The sequence below is a fragment of the Phycodurus eques genome, chromosome 4 (assembly GCF_024500275.1).
Source record: "Phycodurus eques isolate BA_2022a chromosome 4, UOR_Pequ_1.1, whole genome shotgun sequence".
Classification (NCBI taxonomy): domain Eukaryota; kingdom Metazoa; phylum Chordata; class Actinopteri; order Syngnathiformes; family Syngnathidae; genus Phycodurus; species Phycodurus eques.
In genome coordinates this window covers 7,699,693-7,712,232 of record NC_084528.1, presented here as the reverse complement: position 1 = coordinate 7,712,232, position 12,540 = coordinate 7,699,693, and the positions used below count along the sequence as shown (strand labels likewise).

The 12,540-nt window shown below is 42.1% G+C and overlaps 1 protein-coding gene across 10 annotated transcripts in view; it reads left to right on the top strand.

Moving 5' to 3' along the window:
- Positions 1-3,540: 3,540 nt before the first annotated feature.
- Positions 3,541-12,540, top strand: part of snap91a (synaptosome associated protein 91a) — a 58,107-nt gene continuing 49,107 nt past the window's right edge. For 7 of the 10 annotated variants that reach the window (XM_061673824.1, XM_061673822.1, XM_061673825.1 and 4 more), the window contains exon 1: positions 3,541-4,265. In XM_061673824.1, coding sequence (XP_061529808.1) covers positions 4,136-4,265 — 130 coding nt within the window. In that variant the 5' untranslated portion in view covers positions 3,541-4,135. The remainder of the gene's footprint in view (positions 4,266-12,540) is intronic. The other 3 variants (XM_061673818.1, XM_061673819.1, XM_061673817.1) reach the window with 3 other exon arrangements.

Genomic DNA, 12,540 nt, shown 5'->3' with positions numbered 1-12,540 from the left:
ACTGCCCTCATGTCTTCCCTCACGACATCCATCAACCTTCTCTTTGGTCTTCCTTGAGCTTTCTTGCCTGGTAGCTCCATCCTCATCATCCTTCTACCAATATACTCACTATTACTCCTCTGAACGTGTCCAATCCGTCGAAGTCTGCTCTCTCTAACTTTGTCTCCAAAACATAGGACCTTGTGTGTCCCGCTGATGAGCTCATTTCTAATTTTATCTAACCTGGTCACTCCGAGAGCGAACCTCAACATCATCCGGCCACCTCCAGCTCTGCTTCCTGTTGTCTCTTCAGTGCCACTGTCTCTAATCCGTACATCATGGCTGGCCTCAACACTGTCTTATAAACTTTGCCCTTCATCCTAGCAGAGACTCTTCTGTCACATAACACACCTGACACCTTCCTCCACCCGTTCCAACCTGCTTGGACCCGTTTCTTCACTTCCTGACCACACTCACCATTGCTCTGGACGGTTGACCCCAAGTATTTAAAGTCCTCCACCCTTGCTATCTCTTCTCCCTGTAGCCTCACTCTTCCCCAACCAATGTCATCTGCAAACATCATGGTCCACGGGGATTCCAGTCTAACCTCATCTGTCAGCCTATCCATCACCACTGCAAACGGGAAGGGGCTCAGGGCTGATCCCTGATGCAGTCCCACCTCCACCTTAAATTCATCTGTCACACCTACAGTACACCTCACCACTGTTCTGCAGCCCTCGTACATGTCCTGTATTATTCTAACATACTTCTCTGCCACTCCAGACGTCCGCATGCACTACCACAGTTCCTCTCTGGGTACTCTGTCATAGGCTTTCTCTAGATCTACAAAGACACAATGTAGCTCCTTCTGACCTTCTCTGTACTTTTCCATCAACATCCTCAAGGCAAATAATGCATCTGTGGTACTCTTGCTAGGCATGAAACCATACTGTTGCTTGCAAATACTTCTGTCCTGAGTCTAGCCTCCACTACTCTTTCCCATAACTTCATTGTGTGGCTCATCAACTTTATTCCTCTAGAGTTCCCACAGCTCTGCACATCACCCTTGTTCTTAAAAATGGGCACCAGCACACTTTTCCTCCATTCCTCAGGCATCTTTTCACGCGATATAGATTTTTGATGAACAAGCCGGTCAAAAACTCCACAGCCACCTCTCCTAGATGCTTCCATTCCTCCACGGGAATGTCATCAGGACCAACTGCCTTTCTATTTTTCATCCTCATTAATGCCTTTCTAACTTCCCCCTTACTAATCATTGCCACTTCCTGGTCCATCACACTTGCCTCTTCTACTCTCCCTTCTCTCTCATTTTCCTCATTCATCAAGTCCTCAAAGTATTCTTTCTAGCATACTACTGGCACCAGTCAACATATTTCCATTTCTATCCTTAATCACCCTAACCTGCTGCACATCCTTCCCATCTCTATTCCTCTGTCTGGCCAACCTATATAGATCCCTTTCTCCTTCTTTAGTGTCCAACTTGGCATACATGTCATCATACGCCTCTTTTTTGGCCTTTGCCACCTCTACCTTTGCCCTATGTCGCATCTCAATGTATTCCTTTTGCCTCTCCTCGGTCCTCTCAGTGTCCCACTTCTTCTTAGCTAACCTCTTTCCTTGTATGATTTCCTGTACTTTGAGGTTCCACCACCAAGTCCCCTTCTCTCCTTTCCTGCCAGAAGATATACCAATTACTCTCCTGCCTGCCTCTCTGATCACCTTGGCTGCAGTGGTCCAGTCTTCTGGAAGCTCCTCCTGTCCACCGAGAGCCTGTCTCACATCTTCCCGAAAAGATGCACAACACTGGTCCTGTCTCAGCTTCCACCACATGGTTCTCTGCTCTGCCTTTGTCTTCCTAATCTTCCTCCCCACCGCCAGAGTCATCTTACACACCACCATTCTGTGCTGTCTAGCCACACTCTCCCCTACCACTACTTTTCAGTCTGTAACCTCCTTCAGATTACATCGTCTGCACAAGATGTAATCCACTTGCGTACTTCTACCTCCGCTCTTGTAGGTCACCCCATGTTCCTGCCTCTTCTGGGAAAAAGTGTTTACTACAGCCATTTGCATCCTTTTTGCAAAGTCTACCACCATCTGTCCTTTCCTGGATGCCGTACTTACCCATCACTTCTTCATCACCCCTATTTTCTTCAACATGTCCATTACAATCTGCACCAATCACGACTCTCTCTCTGTCTGGGATGCTCAGAACTACTCCGTCTAGCTCCTTCCAGAATTTCTCTTTCACCTCTAGGTCACATCCCACCTGTGGGGCATAGCCACTAATCACATTATACATAACACCCTCAATTTCAAGTTTCAGCCTCATCACTCAATCTGAAACTCTTTTCACCTCCAAGACATTCTTAGCCAACTCTTCTTTTAAAATAACCCCAACTCTATTCCTCTTCTCATCGACACCATGGTAAAATAATTTAAACCCTGCCCATAAACCTCTAGCCTTACTGCCTTTCCACCTGGTGTCCTGGACACAAAATATATCAACGTTTCTCCTGATCATCAAGTCAACCAACTCCCGAGATTTTCCTGTCATAGTCCCAACATTCAAAGACCCCACATTCAGTTCTAGGCTCTGTGCTTTCCTCTTCTCTTTCCCGCTTTCTACCGCTTCTTCTTCTTCGACTTCGACCCACAGTAGCTGAATTTCCACCGGCGCCCTGCAGGTTGACGGCGGCGGTGGCGGATGTTGTTAACCCAGGCCACGACCGATCCGGTATGGAATTCTTTGGACGAACGCTTATATTTGTTTGGCAAAGTTTTAATCCGGATGCCCTTCCTGACGCAACCCTCTGCATTTATCCGTGCTTGGGACCGGCCTACAGTTTGTACTGGCTTGTGCCCCCCATAGGGCTGCATTAAAGGCACCCGTTGTAAACAAACAAACAAAAAAAAGAATTGCCAGACAAATCATGTGAGTCACCCGCTGTGGCACCGCCTATGGGAAAGCTCAAAGTCATAATAACTACAATGTAAAGCAGGACAAAGTGTACAATATATTCTGAGACTAACAAAAAATACTTAAAACCAATACAGTAAGAATTGTTGGACGAGTGACATGTTCAATGAGTGTGGTGTTGGTAATGTTTGGATGGTGTACAGCAAGATGTATCAGTGGCCCTGTGAGCGTACATTAGACAGTAAATGGCAACTTTACATGTATAATGAAATAAATACATGACCAAAACTACACAGCATCAATCAAAACATTCAGTAGCTGCAAAACCACCCACTAGGGCTGTATGTACAATATCAGCACCACAGACAGTGACAATAGCTACATGATGGTGGAGGAGGATGCCAAGGGTCAAGGGACGTTCCCTATGACCTTCATGTGAGCAGCATCCAGCCTGGTTGGCCACTCGCTTCATTAACCCTTTGCATCCTCCACGTCTGTCGCAGTTCTCGCGATGGCAGAAGGAGGCCCCCGCAGTGTTGGCATTGGCACGACACTGTCACGTGACTCGGCGAAAGGGAGGGGCGTGGCGAAAAAAAAGCAAAAATAAATAAATAAGAAGACGGAAGACGAAAAAAAAGAAAAAGACGCCGGATCTTTCCATTCGGTGTTTGAAGCGTGCTTCGCCGGGGCTTGTTGGCGGGGAGGGGGTCGCAGGACAGAGGAAGCGTCTCGGTGAGGAGGTGAAGAAGGAGTTAGTGGAAGACCGTTGCTCTGACTGGGGGGTGCGGCCAACCTGGACCTGATGCTCCTCTGCTCAAACAAGGACTGTCAGAGAGGCTGGGAGGATTAAACAGGAGGCCGGACGCTGGAAGACTGACAAGAGGGGGCATCATTCAAGAGCGTTATACGAGGAGCACTTTGTCTCGCAGCCTGAAAAATAACACGGGAGCGAGAGAGATTGAAGGTGATCTTCCCATTTGAATATCCACACTTTTGATGTGCTCTTTTACTGCGCCCTGTGTGTGTGAGAAGAAATATTTTTTGAACCATTAGTCTTCCAAAGACACATGCATGGACTGATCTCTCACTCCCACTATTGTTATGTAATAGAATTGTGTTTGGCATCGAGGGCAGCAGCTGGGATTACTGAGGCTGCTCTTCGTTTTTAAGTGGAGGTGGCGGGGGGTAGGACCACTCGTCCAGTGAGACGACAAGATGTCGGGTCAGACGCTAACGGACCGAATCGCCGCGGCGCAGTACAGTTTGACTGGATCGGAGGTGTCCCGAGCTGTGTGTAAATCCACCACACACGAACAAACGGCCCCAAAGAAAAAACACCTGGAATGTGAGTAGGCTACTATCTAGCCATCTATCTATCTAACCATGTACATTTAAACCATGCACCAAAGCCACGGTGGTTGCCTCCCCATGCAGTCCGTCTGTCATAATCGCATGGATCTTTGGTGCATGACGACATAATTGAAAAGGTGAAAAGTGGTGATACTGAATGTGAGCAGAGGCCTTTTCCTGAATTGCTGTCACTGTTCGCATTGCTCAATGGCACACATCATATTGTTGGAACCAAATGTATTGGCCTTTGTTGAAAACTGAGATGCGATGACCGTTTGTATTGTTTAGGAAAGTTGGTTGTGAATTAAATGTGCATGTATTTAACGACCATTTACACTCTCATACACACCAATGGGCAATTTAGTACCCAAAACCTTAACCTACCATGAATGTTTTTGCAATGTGTGAGGAAGTTTGAGTTGGAGAAAAGCCAGAACCTCTCGCTAACCCACTACAACACCATGCTGCCCGCATGTCGCCCTAACCCTGTTCAATTAAGAGGCGTGTCATAGTAAGCTACATTTGTACATTCTGTGCAACTCCGGTTACACGACAAAAAACACAACCAACACACCACTCAAATGACATGACAAACTAATACCACTCCTAACTAATCCAGTTAAACTCAACTTCTTCGATCTGTACAACAATAGGTGCTTTTCTTGATAGCCTATAAGTAAACTGTTTCACCACATATTGAGACAATAAGTCTGCGAAATGCCAACAAACTCGAGCTTTGAAACTTGAATCTGTCCATCCATTTTCTGAGTCTCTTATCCTCACAAGGGTCGTAATGGGGCCTATCCCAGCTATCATCGGGCAGGAGGCGGGTTACACCCTGAACTGGTTGCCAGCCAATCGCAGGGCACATAGAAACAAACAGCCATTCGCACTCACATTCACACCTATGGGCAATTTAGAGACTAAAATGAACCTACCACACATGTTTTTGGGATGTGGGAGGAGAAAACCCACGCAGGCACGGGGAGAACATGCAAACTCCACACAGGCGGGGCCGGTGATTGAACCCCGGTCCTCAGAACTGCGAGGCAGACGCGCTAACCAGTCGCCCACCCTGCCGCCAACTTGAATCAATGTAAGAGAAATTATTCTCTTACTGTATCAATGTATCAAACTAAGAAACTAAAACATAATCATGAATAGCATTGAGTCAGGGTACAACACATTTGATTTGGCGAAACCTTGCCCTGGCAATTTGATGATGTGACTTCTTCCCAGAAAGATACGGTACCTTAAAACCGCTCTTGTTGCAACACAAACTGCAGTTTAAATTTCTTGGGGATAAAGACTCAATCAATGCCGCACACTCAACGAAGATAAAGCGAGGATTTTATTTTTGCTGTAGACTGAAAACATTTAGGTTTGACATTCAGCAATGAATATGAGAACTGAAACTGTGGTTTATACATCACAACATACCATAGCAATCTTCCCAGATACATGTAAATACAGAATGCCCTCAAGAGAATGTGAGTATAGGGATGATTTCAGTGCTATTGACTGCACCTCTGATTGTTACAATCTGATGACATGCAACAATGCTTTTTTTTTTTTTTTTTTTTTTTTATTCAGGGTCTCACACCTCTCAGAAAAAGTCAAACATTTTGAAACTGAATCGTTTTGGACGGAGCGTCAAGATTTTGTTGCAGTTGGAGTTTGAATCTCTGGAGCATTGGTGCTGAGGTTTTGATGCACATACGCATGAGTACTGTATGTCTCAGCATTCACACAACAATGGAAAAAGTGAAAACCATACAACAAGCTGTGAAACAATACTTTGACACATAATGCTGAAGGTAAAGACAAACCTCACCTGCGCAAGACATCAGAACATTAAAATGGACAGTTTGTAGTTAGTAGTACTTCTGCTATCTTTTAAATTTTTTTTGCACATTATATGTTTTAGATCTTCAAACCAATTTTAATATCTCACCAAATCTACCCAAGTAAATATAAAAATCAGTGTCTAAATGATGATTTATTAAGTAAAAAAACAAAAAAACACCGAGCCCGATGTAAAAAGTCATTGCTTCATGAAACGAATACAGCTAGAACTGAAGTAAAGTGTCTGCAATAGCCGTTGGTCTGTCTTTTGCATCGCTGTGGCGTAATTTTGGTCCTTTGCAGAATTGTTTTAACTCAAGTCATATTGAAGGGATTTCAAGTATGAAATGCATTTAAGGTCAGACCACAGCATCTCAATTGGATTAAAGTCTGGACTTTGACTTGGTCACTCCAAAAACCTTCATTTTTATTTGTTGATCAGAGATGGAATTGCTGGTGTTTCAGGCTGTTTTCCTGCTCCATAAGCCAAGAGCACTTGAACTTGAGGGCAAGAACTAATGGCCTGATGGTCGTCTGGAGGATTTTCTGGTAGACGGCAGAATTAATTGTTTTGCAATAATTGCAGCAAGGTGTCCCGGTCATGACGTAGAGGTAGAAAAGCAGCCCCAGACCATGACACTGCTGCCTCAAAATCTGACTGTAGGCATAATGTTTTTTTGTTTTGTTTTCCTAAATGCCGTGCTTTTTTTTAAAATTCCAGATGTTGCAAGCTGCACACCTCACAAATAGTTCAACTTTTAGTCTCATCAGTCCACAGAATAGTTTTTCCAAAAGTCTTGGGTATCATCAAGATTTTATTTGCTTTTTTTTTTTTTTTTTTTTGCAAAAGTAAAATGAAAGTTCTTTTTTGTTTTTTCTTAGTTTTGTTGTTGTTGTTGTTGTTGTTGTTGTCAGTAGTGGTTTTTACCTTGGAACTCTCTCATGCATGCCATTTTTGCCAGGTGTCTTTCTTATGGTTGAGTGGCCCATAAGGCCTGCAGGTCTTTAGATGTCATTGTGGGTTCTTTTGTAAATTCTTTGCGTAATTGTAGTTGGCCAACCGCTCCTTGGAAGGTTTACCACCTGTTCCCAGTTTTCTCAATTTGTGGATAAAGACTGACCGAGGTTCACTGGATCCATTTCCATGCCTTTGGAACCTTTTCCAGACTGATATAGATTTCAATCACTTTGTTTCCCATTTGTTCTTAAATTTCTTTGGATCATTGCATGATGTGCTTCTTCTCTTTAGCCTTCTTTACTTTGTCTGACACGTACTATTGAAGTGATTTCTTGATTCAACTAATCTGATGGTAAACAGTCCCTGGTGTGGCCAGTGAAATTGTACTCACAGGTCCTAAAACTGTGGTTAAGCACAATTAACGTATCAGGAACACTTTTTCACCGCACTGCATACAGGTTAATCGCCAGCACGGTGGTTATCGCATCTGCCTCACAGATCTGAGGTTGTGTGTTCAAATCCGGCTCAGGCCTTCCTGCGTGGAGTTTGCATTTTCTCCCCGCACTTGCGTGGGCTTTCTTTGGGTCCTCTGGTTTCCTCCCACGTTCCGTTTTCAAAATTGTTCTTAGATGTGACTATGGTTGTTTGTCTATATGTGTCCTCCTGTGATTGGCTGGCTGTGTACCCCACTTCTCACCCAAAGACAGCTGGGATAGGCTCTCTCTCACCTATGAAAAAAAAATGATGATGAAAATTTATGGATGAATTCCTCAAGAGCTTTTTTTTTTTTTTTTTTTTTTTTTATAAATATATATATATTTTAACTTGTGAGTAAGTTAAAGGCATGATGAAAGTTGCATTGCCTTTGTTTTGGAGAGCTGCCATCGTGATGTCACTGAATCCTATTAAATTATATCCATCTTGACATTTACCTAATTTGTAGTTTGTGACTAAGAACTATTTTAGTATCAATTTATTCTGCTAGCACAGAACATCGTTCACCTAACATCATCAATGCATTTAACTCCACTGTCCTCTCTAATTCAGGTCCAGTCTCAACAAAAAATATACTGTAATTGATTGTCGCTCTCTGCATATCCGTAAAGTTCATTATGATTGTGGGCAGGTTTTTGCTGCAATGAGACCCTTCATCAGTAGCAGACAGAAAGGTCAAGTGGCCTTGAATGCACAATTAGATGCAGGCATAAAAACTGCCTGAAAAGCAGATCAATTTAACACCTGCTTATTTGGAGCATGCTGAGGGATAGACCTACAGTCAGTCTGTTCTAACCAAGTGGTACTTGCATATAATTTTTTTTTAGAGTGTATGAATAAATAATACTTCTGGTATGTGCAGGCAATATTCTTCATTTTTCATTAGGTGTTATTACTCCATATCAATAATCCTTTGTTATTTTGCAGACATTCTGCATGAATGTGTGCAAATGGAGTGTTATATCTAAAAATAAATTAAGTGTGAAAGGAGTGACTATAGGGATGTTTGCTTGTTTGAAAGTGGCTAGTAACCAAATACTAACTGGGCTGCTGAAGTAATCCACAAGTGAACGTTCATTGTCATAAGAGTAATATCGGTGTCTTTTGTCAATTCAGGAACACGCTTCATATTCAAAGGGACTTTACTGCAAGACATGTAGAGATTTATAGAATTGTTTTATTAAAAATGGTTTACAAAAAATTGTTTTTGAAAGTTGTCTCTGTTTTTTCAACTGATTTAGGACAATTTTGCATGTCCAAATCCGAAAATGCCATCTGTTTCTCTTGTTCGTGTTCAGTTTTTGTGCTAACTTGACTTAACAGTTTAGTAATCAAATGTTCCAAATTATGCTTTCTGTAAATTGATGAGTAGACATAATAAAATAAGTAAATTGAATGTTACAGTCATAATTTTTCAAAATTCAGGGCATGAACCTCCATTTATTTGAATCTATAAAGTGAAAATTTCTGTATGCTTCATGTAAACAAAAACATGTGGCCATAGTTCAAAATGTTGACCTGATTGATCAAAACTAATGTGATGTTTGGTTCCAGCACATCAGTATTGTCCTAAATCACCTAAAAAAATCTATGACTGTAAATTTGATGTTGACCAGTGGAATCAAAGCAGTGTGTGTTTGTGTTCCCAGAAAGGACTGGGACTTAAAAACAGTTTTCTAAGTCCCAGTTTTGACCCACATAGAGCATACAGTGAGTAAATCCATACACATTCCAATTTTGCATTTGGTCATGTTCCTGTGGAAGGTGGTGTTGCACAGAGAAATATATATTGTCTCTAAAGTTGCAGTACACTGGAAAAAGTAACCAGTGCAGTTTCTTTCAAACCACAGTCTGCTAATGAAATCCATGATATACTTTAAAAAAAGTGTTTGGTGCCAATAATAAGTAATTTGAAGTTAATACAGGAGTAGTGCTTTCACTCAGGATACTCAACGAATACAAATCTAGACAGTTGTATGATCTTAGATGCAAAAAACACAAAATATTTTGAGGCACTGGTAGTGTACAGTAGTGGTTCACATAGCTAAGCACAATGAATAAATACAACACTCCACAATTTTGTTTTACTTTTTTAAACAATTTATCCTTCGACAGAACAGCCACGGTAGTGTAGTCATTTACAAAGCTTACTCTAACTCAGCTGGCTTGGGATCACTTCCCACTCAGTGAGGCTTTCACAATTGTGCTGTGATTGACTGGTGACTATTCCAGGGTGGGGTCTGCCTTCTGCACTAAGGCAGCAGAGATTGGCTCCAGCCCCTCCCGTAACCTTTAACAGGACAAGCATTGTTGAAAATGGATGGATGAATGACATTTTACAGGACAGAACAAACATACTCTTGGTACGTGTCAGTGACCCACCTGTATCTGTATCTGGCCAGCACTCAAGTAGTACTAATGGCAGGTGGAGGACTTAGGGTAACTGTTCTGCATCTCTGTATTCTTAATACATGCAAGTCTCCTTGAGTGGGTTGCAAATCAGCTTGGTTGGAGGGGTCTTTTTTAACTCCAGAGGTATTTCTCTTGTTGACTATCCTTGCTGTTGTGGTCGATCACACCCAGGCATTTTTGATACAGTGAGTACCAAGACCAGACAGTTACTACTCAAGAGAATATACACTCTACAGTATACAGTACATCAGTAACCTAAGCCATGACTTATTCAGTTGTATGAAAGGCAACGGGTGGGTAGGTAAACGGGTTTACTGTACCTTCTGCCATCAATATAAGAAAAAACAAAATCAATCAATAAATAAGAAATATCTCTGGGAATATCCAGTACATTGTGTTAGTAGGGTTGATCAATTGACCTCCATCCATCCATTTTCTAAGCCGCTTCTCCACACTAGGGTCGCGGGCGTGCTGGAGGCAATCCCAGCTGTCATCGGGCAGAAGGCGGGGTACACCCTGAACTGGTTGACAGCCAATCGCAGGGCACATAGAAACAAACAACCATTCGCACTCACATTCATACCTACGGGCAATTTAGAGTTGTCAATTAACCTACCATGCATGTTTTTGGGATGGGGGAGGAAACCGGAGTGCCCGGAGAAAACCCACACAGGCACAGGGAGAACATGCAAACTCCACATAGGGGGGGCCGGGGATTGAACCCCGGTACTCAGAACTGTGAGGCAGACGCTCTAACCAGTCGGCCAGATCAATTTACCTGTAGTATATTTTAGCAAAAAAAAAAAAAAGAATTCAAATTTATTGCTCAGAATATATATATATATATATATATAATTTTTTTTTTAAAATCATTTTTTGGAGGGCTTCCATAGTTCAAGGCGCCTCACTGAAGTATGCTGCATGCACTAACAACATGGTTGAAAACAGTCAGTGAGCACATTCAGTGTTGCCAGGTTGGAAGGCAATCATAGTCAACTGCACTGAACATGGCCAAAGACCGTAGTGCCCATTTATACATTTCTAAAACCGTGATTAAGTAACAAGTTGGAAACCTTTGATCCAAGGTGTGTGCATTGGAAAACATCGTGAGCGAGTTGGTCAACAACAGACATAGTACCAGCCGAGCTATGCAGTTTGACAGTTCATTTATGTAAAGTTGTTAAATATTGAAATGTTCAATTTAAAGGAAATTAACATTGGACTCGGAACGTAACAACATCAGCAGGAAAACTGACACAAAGCAACTTTTCTTTCTTGCACACTCTGCATCCACAGTCCAAAATGTTAGAGAGAGGTGGTTGAACACTCATAGTCTTTAGTCAGTCTTTTGTTGATTTTCTCTCTTGAGGGATTAAATTCATGTAATGCATAAAATGAAATAACATATTTCAATGATTAAATGTAGGTCTCCTTCTGACGACCCATAATCATGTGACATTGTTTTCTTTTTTCTATGGCTCAAATCTTGTGAAATCACACTCCGTCAGCATTCTTTGGCAATTTATTTTCAGTCATGTTTTATTTGTATTCCTCCTCTTCCACTCCATCATCATTACAGTGACCATGGGAATGTGAGGAGATGTTGGTGCGTGTGTGCTCCAGTGTGCATCCAAATGTCTCTGTACTGTTGAATACTGTGTGGGTGGTCACTTTCCTCCCAACAGTGTGACTCCAGATTAATGAGCTGAAAGCACCGTCTCACAGCTGATATACAGAGCAACCATTATCTCCTCTTGTTAGTTCTTCCTCCTTCCTCTTGCTGTGTCTTCTTCAGCTTATTTTATAATAGCTGCAAACCTACTTGTCTGATTGAAAAAGCACTCGCACTACATTATTCCTATGCCTTTTGGCCCTGACTGAGATGTACTGCAGGTGAGCAATATTGAATGGTGATGCACAAGTTAAGAGTGTTTACATTTCAGTGATCAGAAATGGGGATGTTTTACTTTTCAATCAATTAATCGATGAAAATGTTATTTCATACTCAGAAAAGTGTGTTTTTCCTTATGCATCTTTATTTCAAGAATATTTTTTATAGCAATGGTCTTACTGACAGTGAATTACAGTATGGGTTCAGTTCCCACTCAGTGAAGTGATTATTATGCCCATCCCTTGACTGTAGATGTTGACCTTTCCTCCTTTCCATCTGTTCAACAAACACCACAGTTTGCTTCTGATTCTTTCAATCCATTTCCTGTGAGGTAGAGTCAGGAATGGTTCTGATGTGATCCTGAGCTGTCCCTGTTTTATGACCTCATTTTTTTTAATTCATTGATTTTTATTTGTTTTTAGAAACTCTTGTTATCTGCATCCACCTCCTTTATACAATTGTGTTTTTTCGAATATGTCATTTGTAACCTCCACTGTTGTATAGCTGGCATACCACATTGGCACTGGGGCACAGTGCATTCTGTTTTGTTTTGTTTTCCCCTGTGTGTTGCTTCGGGGTGAGAGGAGCTATAAATAAATAGGGTGCTTTCATGATCCATTCATGTGTAACTCACCAAAGCATCACTCATGCAGCATGACTTGTATCGCC